The sequence below is a fragment of the Sinocyclocheilus rhinocerous genome, unplaced genomic scaffold (assembly GCF_001515625.1).
Source record: "Sinocyclocheilus rhinocerous isolate Xijiao unplaced genomic scaffold, SAMN03320098_v1.1 scaffold1152, whole genome shotgun sequence".
NCBI lineage: Eukaryota > Metazoa > Chordata > Actinopteri > Cypriniformes > Cyprinidae > Sinocyclocheilus > Sinocyclocheilus rhinocerous.
Window position 1 is genome coordinate 2,625,541 of NW_015625590.1, and position 8,562 is coordinate 2,634,102.

At 37.0% G+C, this 8,562-nt stretch overlaps 1 protein-coding gene across 1 annotated transcript in view; it reads left to right on the forward strand.

The window, feature by feature from the left end:
- The window catches only part of LOC107757026 (LIM/homeobox protein Lhx1-like), an 8,020-nt gene extending 6,171 nt beyond the window's left edge, over positions 1 to 1,849 (forward strand). Inside the window, exon 5 of the mRNA XM_016574369.1 lies at positions 665 to 1,849. Coding sequence (XP_016429855.1) covers positions 665 to 1,044 — 380 coding nt within the window. The 3' untranslated portion in view covers positions 1,045 to 1,849. The remainder of the gene's footprint in view (positions 1 to 664) is intronic.
- Positions 1,850 to 8,562: the final 6,713 nt, after the last annotated feature.

The following is an 8,562-nucleotide window of genomic DNA, read 5'->3' on the forward strand; positions in this document are numbered from 1 at the left end:
TATATATAACATATAAAGTGAAATATAACTAAACTAGAAGTGAAATATAACTAAACTAGACTGAATAAAAGTCTAGTGTCAGACAGGGACTGTATCTTGAATCAAAAGTTCTATTACACACATCTGTATTTTTAGATAAAGATCAGTGTATACAAATGTTGATTTCAAAAACTAGTCTACAAACCTCAAATTAGTATAAATTTCATTTTTTGTGTGAATTTGGTTAATCCAATTAAAATCCCAATATTACATATTCCTGCTGTAGCTGTTGGGTAAACACATGTCAATAATAAAAACCACAGTATAAAACTGACTGTCAAAAATAAACTTTCCCTCAAAAAACATTAGCTTAAGTACAAATGCCATTTCCCCTATATTCCCCTATACTCCATATCCATAAAACAAGGCAGTTATTGTTATATATACACTATCATATCAATAACAGCTTTGTTTAGGTATTCACCTGTTCAAAGACTTCCTTGCTGTAATTAGCAAAGCTTTGTTCTCCACCCAACTACATTTGTGATTTCAGTGTAACATGTTCTGTGACTAATGTGGCATATTGAGATTTGTTCCAAAGAATGGATTTTTAAACAAGGAGTTGTCTCCTGCTCTTTGTTTCTAAATCTAAACCAAAATTCTTGTATTCTTTGTGTATCTGCAGATTATCAGAGCGAGTACTACGGTCCAGGAGGGAATTACGACTTCTTTCCACAAGGCCCCCCATCTTCGCAGGCTCAGACTCCTGTAGATCTCGCTTTTGTTCCATCGTCAGGACCCACCGGTACCCCACTAGGGGTCATGGACCATCCTATCCCCGGCCACCATCCATCCAGTGAAGTACAACGCTTTTCAGACATCATGTCTCACCACCCAGGGGACTCGCCCAGTCCAGAGCCAGGGATACCTGGACCCCTGCACAGTATGTCCTCAGATGTTTTTGGACCCAGTCCGTCCTTTACATCCATCCCCCTCAACGGCAGCGGATACAGCAACCACCTCTCCCACCCTCCGTCAGAAATGAACGAGGGCACGGTCTGGTAGCTTCTGTGAACGGACATTTCAGCAGAGGAGGGAAGGTGGGAACAGGGACACTGGCCGCACATTCTGGTTATCATTTTTGTCTTTTCCCCACCGTTTTTCCATGTCATAAATGTGGTTGGACAGCTCACAGAGACAGCAGCAGAGGGCAGCATGGGCATTGACATTTCCCTTCTTCAACTTGTTGTGTTGATGTTCCATTTCCTTCTTTCTTTCTTTATCCCAAGTCCGAACTCAAGAAGAGAAAGAATTGATACTGTTGACCCGGGTGCTGTATGAACTCTATGAGCTACAAGGCCCAGAGTAGCAGCGTCCCTCCAGAAGCTCAATGCGTACCACCAGTTAAACCGCCGCTCTAAAAACAGCGATTGCGACACATTAACAGCGTCAGCTACCGTCAAAGACTTGTCAGCTTTACAGAGAAACACCCAAGGCGGCTGATCTAACGCTAACCTGCAATGTTGACTCCAGGAAAGATCTAAGCCGTCAGACTAATTTATTTATTTGAAAACTCCTCAGACCTCCTTGCCTTTCAAGGCTCTGCCATACTGACACTTAAACATCCTTTTCGACACTAAATATGTTTCTGAAGGCCAGGGAGAAAAAGCTTTTTTTCTCGTTCTGGACATATCTTGTTTTTTTTCCCCCAAGAATTCCACCAAATCTGAAGAAGTTAGCCTTCAAAAGGCAAAATGTTAAAATGCGTATGGATGGTGAACCCTTTATTTAATGGAAGAGAACTTGAAATGTTGATAAATGAAGTCTACCTTCTAAAATTATTTTAACAAGGGTCTGAAAGAGACATAGAACAGTCAACTGTTTACGTAAAATATATATAACATATAAAGTGAAATATAACTAAACTAGAAGTGAAATATAACTAAACTAGACTGAATAAAAGTCTAGTGTCAGACAGGGACTGTATCTTGAATCAAAAGTTCTATTACACACATCTGTATTTTTAGATAAAGATCAGTGTATACAAATGTTGATTTCAAAAACTAGTCTACAAACCTCAAATTAGTATAAATTTCATTTTTTGTGTGAATTTGGTTAATCCAATTAAAATCCCAATATTACATATTCCTGCTGTAGCTGTTGGGTAAACACATGTCAATAATAAAAACCACAGTATAAAACTGACTGTCAAAAATAAACTTTCCCTCAAAAAACATTAGCTTAAGTACAAATGCCATTTCCCCTATATTCCCCTATACTCCATATCCATAAAACAAGGCAGTTATTGTTATATATACACTATCATATCAATAACAGCTTTGTTTAGGTATTCACCTGTTCAAAGACTTCCTTGCTGTAATTAGCAAAGCTTTGTTCTCCACCCAACTACATTTGTGATTTCAGTGTAACATGTTCTGTGACTAATGTGGCATATTGAGATTTGTTCCAAAGAATGGATTTTTAAACAAGGAGTTGTCTCCTGCTCTTTGTTTCTAAATCTAAACCAAAATTCTTGTATTCTTTGTGTATCTGCAGATTATCAGAGCGAGTACTACGGTCCAGGAGGGAATTACGACTTCTTTCCACAAGGCCCCCCATCTTCGCAGGCTCAGACTCCTGTAGATCTCGCTTTTGTTCCATCGTCAGGACCCACCGGTACCCCACTAGGGGTCATGGACCATCCTATCCCCGGCCACCATCCATCCAGTGAAGTACAACGCTTTTCAGACATCATGTCTCACCACCCAGGGGACTCGCCCAGTCCAGAGCCAGGGATACCTGGACCCCTGCACAGTATGTCCTCAGATGTTTTTGGACCCAGTCCGTCCTTTACATCCCTCTCCCTCAACGGCAGCGGATACAGCAACCACCTCTCCCACCCTCCGTCAGAAATGAACGAGGGCACGGTCTGGTAGCTTCTGTGAACGGACATTTCAGCAGAGGAGGGAAGGTGGGAACAGGGACACTGGCCGCACATTCTGGTTATCATTTTTGTCTTTTCCCCACCGTTTTTCCATGTCATAAATGTGGTTGGACAGCTCACAGAGACAGCAGCAGAGGGCAGCATGGGCATTGACATTTCCCTTCTTCAACTTGTTGTGTTGATGTTCCATTTCCTTCTTTCTTTCTTTATCCCAAGTCCGAACTCAAGAAGAGAAAGAATTGATACTGTTGACCCGGGTGCTGTATGAACTCTATGAGCTACAAGGCCCAGAGTAGCAGCGTCCCTCCAGAAGCTCAATGCGTACCACCAGTTAAACCGCCGCTCTAAAAACAGCGATTGCGACACATTAACAGCGTCAGCTACCGTCAAAGACTTGTCAGCTTTACAGAGAAACACCCAAGGCGGCTGATCTAACGCTAACCTGCAATGTTGACTCCAGGAAAGATCTAAGCCGTCAGACTAATTTATTTATTTGAAAACTCCTCAGACCTCCTTGCCTTTCAAGGCTCTGCCATACTGACACTTAAACATCCTTTTCGACACTAAATATGTTTCTGAAGGCCAGGGAGAAAAAGCTTTTTTTCTCGTTCTGGACATATCTTGTTTTTTTTCCCCCAAGAATTCCACCAAATCTGAAGAAGTTAGCCTTCAAAAGGCAAAATGTTAAAATGCGTATGGATGGTGAACCCTTTATTTAATGGAAGAGAACTTGAAATGTTGATAAATGAAGTCTACCTTCTAAAATTATTTTAACAAGGGTCTGAAAGAGACATAGAACAGTCAACTGTTTACGTAAAATATTTAATTCAGGAGTTAAAAGTATCAACCATGATTTAGATCCTCTTGATCCAGAAAAAAATGTTCCAAGCAACCAACCAAACTTTTGTATTGATTTTATTTATATTGTATGATGAAAACAAGTTTGCTGGGGTTGTGGTTCACTGTGCTAGTTTGTACAAAATGTTGTTTACAAAAAAACCTGGAAAAAAGAAAAAAAAAATCAAGTAGACAGTTGCCAAATAAAAACATAGCACAAATACTGTAAAAGTGCTTTGCACCATTATCTGCAGAACGTGTTGAAACAAAGTGTGTTTAAAAAACAATGAGAAGTATTGACTTCTTAATTTTTTTAGTCTGCTGAAAAAAAAATCATAAATTGTTAATATAACATACTTAGACCTACAAGTTTTATTTTTGTGTCTTTAAAGGAAAATCCAAATCTATTGAAATTGATGGTCAAATGTGCAGCAAGCAGCTGCTACTTTCTTTAAATATCAAATTCTCATGGTATGTCTTTTATTGTTCTAATAAACCTAAGCTTACGTGACCTCCAGTGCATATTAGACCATTCACTGTATAAATACAACATGTTGAACAAATTTGTGAGTTTTTAATAAAATTAGAAAATATGAAATTCAGATGATAGGTGATTTTCCTTGGACTAGCTGAGCATCTAAATACAAGCGCAAGGGGAGTTTCCATGTCTTGAGATGCTCATTTTAGTATTTGGAGGCTGGTTTCTGAGAAATATGGCTTCTGAAGAATATTTCCGAGTGTGGCAGTCTAGCTGAGAATAGCACTGTGAAACATTAGCATCTCTCAGGATGAACTTGACATGGTAGAGGATACCACATAACCCTCACAAGGTTGTCTTGCTTGCTATATGGGAAAAACTCTTGTGATGTCCTTTCATGATACAGCATTTGATAATATTCACATAGCATAATTTACTCAGCGATCTAATGATCGGCTAAATCATTTTTTTTTTTTATGTGATTATGTTGTACCTTTTCCACTTTGAGATACAGTATACTGTGAATGGAAATGACATGTCCTTGCTGATGAGTGTGAGGTTTGCTTTCAGTGCTAAACCTTTCAGCGTTAAAGGGTTACTCCACCCCAAAATGAAAATGTTGTCATTAATCACTTACCCCCATGTCGTTCCAAACCCGTAAAAGCTTTGTTCGTCTTCGGAACACAATTTAAGATATTTTGGATGAAAACCGGGAAGCTTGTGACTGTCCCATTGACTGCCAAGTAAGTTACGGTGATGCGGAGAGACACAGAGGAGACGATTTGTTGAATAAAGTCGTTATTTTTTTTTTCTTCGCGTACAAAAAGTATTCTCGTCGCTTCATAACGTTACGGTTGAACCATTGATGGCAGATGGACTATTCTGACGATGTCTTTCATACTTTTTTGGACTTTGACAGTGTAATTTACTTGGCAGGCAATTGGGACAGTCATAAGCCTCCTGGTTTTCACGTTAAATTGTGTTCCGAAGACGAACGAAGCTTTTATGGGTTTGGAACGACATGGGGGTAAGTGATCAATGACAACATTTTCATTTTGGGGTGGAGTATCCCTTTAAAGGTCATGTAGTCACAAGCTGAGAATATTTAAACTGATGACTTTTCTGCTGCTCTTATCTCTTCATTTTCATACTCCAAAAGAAACAAAAATATTTGTATTTTTTATTATTAATATTTATTTTATTTTACTATTATTATTATTTTTTATGATATATATATATATATATATATATATATATTATTTTTTTTATTTTTTTTTAAGTCATAATTGGGCTGCTTCGTCAAAAGTTTTGTTTTGTTTGTATTTTAGAACATTAATATAAATTTTTATAGCACCTATTTGACTGACTATATCACAAGTTGACAGTATTTTTGTGTCATACAAGTATTCATTGTATGGAATCCAAGAAACGTGAAAAATCTTAAAAGATGGCATTAGACATGCAGAGCATCACCTTGTCACCTGCGACAATAGATATATGGAGACACAAGTTCAACAGAGACTAACTCATCGCTGAACTCATCTCATTTCATATCTCAATTCATAGTCTGGGAAAAACAAAAGAGTTAGATGAGATTCAGTGATTTGACTCTCAGTGGGGAGCGTATGTGGGGGGAATTCTTCACAGGTATGGAGGCAAGGAAGACGGGCATCAAATTGAGCCTGCTATCTGGGGGAAAAGCCTTTATCTCATTGCAGTGTGTGGTTTTAGTGTGAAGGAGCCCAGCGGTGCCCCTGCTGCACCCAGCACATAATCCACTATGAATTAATCATGGTCCTGAGAGTTAAACAGGCCTACGGGCCCTCCTGAGCCCGGGGCTTAACCACACCGCTGACTCCATGCTCTGTCACCCGGGAGGCCAAAGCTCTTTAAATTCAAATCTCATAATGATTGAACATCGACTATTGGTTCGTCCTGACCTTGTCGACACATTAAATATAAATGTTTGGAGTGTTTTTAAATCTTGAGAGCAGGATTTGAATACAGACATGCATCCCACTAATGTCATAATTTTGATGTGATGGTGGTGGTCAGTTGGAGGTGATGGGTTTATGGCACTTAATACACACAGGATGTGTATTTCATGCATAGTTAATTAACTGAAGGATTTCTCTGTGTGCTGTTGTTATTGATTACAAAGCTTATCAACAAATACACTGCATATTAAATATGGTGCTGTAAAAAGATGAAAAAAAAAATCTACTTTACTAATTCAATTCTTACTATCAATCATCATAATGCACATAGCACAAATCCAGTGACATAGAATGAGCATTTTAGCTGATTTTCATTCTAGCAAAGATGTATGAAGAAACAACAGAATCATGTATAGTGTGACCATCCATCTATAGCCAGGGTTTTTTTCCAAAACAAACAAGGATTTCCCCAACATAAGCTCATTGGAAAGACATACTTTTTTTTTATCATGCAAAACTCCAAAAAGTGTACCTATACATGCAATTTACTGCAGTTTCCAGCCGAAATAACACTAATGGCAATAAAGCACGAACATATTTCATAATATTATAATATTTAGCAAATATGTCTTTCGGTGAGTACTTTTTTAGATTTCATATTGATTGATATTGATATTCATATTGAGTGTGCTTCGTATCAGAAATAGACAAATTTACTTAGAGGACAGGTGAACATCCGTAAGGAAATACGTAGCACGTCAAGAATTCAAATGTTAGATTTTCAAAAATCTGGTCAGTTTAAGAATTTGTGTTATTAAGTGACTATTTAATATTTAAACCATTAAATGGATTTATAAGTTTGCTAGAGTAAAACAGAAATTATATCCGATGTAGGTGTCACTTATTCTAGAATCAAACAAACAGTGACATAATGTGTAAACCTTTTCGTTTTAAGTGTTTATTTTTGCTTATCAGGAAAAAAAATGTGACAATATAAAAGATAATAATCAGAATGCAGAATAAATCAGACATCTTTTTGCCCTTTGAGATATCATTTTTCCATATCAAATGAGTGAGGAAAGATAAACACTAATGAGATTACAAAGATTTTATAACTTTAGTGTGTTATAGTGTGGCAAATCATATTTGCTATGCTGGGCCTGTTTAGTTATAATACACAGATAATTAATTATATTTTCTATTTAACCCTAAATCTATTTTCATGAGGAAAGTTTGTACATTAAAAAAGGACATTAAAGCAAACAGTCCGAACACTTTCACAGCATAATTGGTCAGGCCTCACAATCAAGATCTCATTAAATCTAGCTGTAAAACTAGTTTCAAAATAAATCTAATTTTGATTTCAGTGTGACAACCCATTGGGTCTAATATATTACGAACTAAAAATCCTGATGATATGGGGACAGAATCTGCAAACCATACTCAATAATGATGTTGAGTGACTGTTTGATTTTTAGGCAAAAAGGATTATCCTATTTTTCTATTTTCATTTTTTTGTTTTCACATTTTGAACTGTATAATGCATCACTCTTCAAATGCGATAGTCCTATTTTTAAGAAAATGTTTAGCTAATTGTTGATTAGCAAAATAATAGTTTGATAAATGTTAAAGATTAATTGTTAGATGGTTGATAACAATAACACACCGAATTTCAATTCAATGCAATTCAAATTTATTTGTATAGCGCTTTTCACAATACACATTGTTTCAAAGCAGCTTTACAGAAAATGCATGTGTCTACATTACAATTTAGAGTAAAATTCCAGGTTTATCCACAAGTGCTACATATCTAAATTTCCTGAAGCAGAATTAGCAGCGGTTCTATAGTCAGATGTATTTCTAGAACTTCTTGGAGGGGACTCTGAAGTCACCCAAAACAAATGTGGCCTTTTCTCTGGAAAACCACCAGCATGAATATTTTTCACATTTTTAAACATTCATTCCAATTAAAGCGGCCTTGTGCGAGTGCAGCCATGCGACACTGTTATTCAATTCCATTAAAATGAATGAAGCAGTGGCATGCAACCATGCAGTTAACAGGAATTAAAACTACAGGCAAGATGACAGATTACAGAGGAAATTGAGTGGTGTACGCTGAATGTGCGCGTCTTTGTTGTATGTTACCTGTGTGTGGTAGGAAAGGTGCATGCGGGCATTTCAACATCCACTCAGATCCAAACAGCCCTATTGTACCTCAAGGGCACCTTATGGCCATTAATAGTGAAGGTTAGAATATATTTATTGACATTTTTTTTTTCAAGAATGAAAACAATTCTTTATGATATTTTATAATTAAATGCTAATTAATGTATTGTCAAAATATTTAGATGTAAATCCAAGTGCTTCATTTGTGCTCTGACTGAACT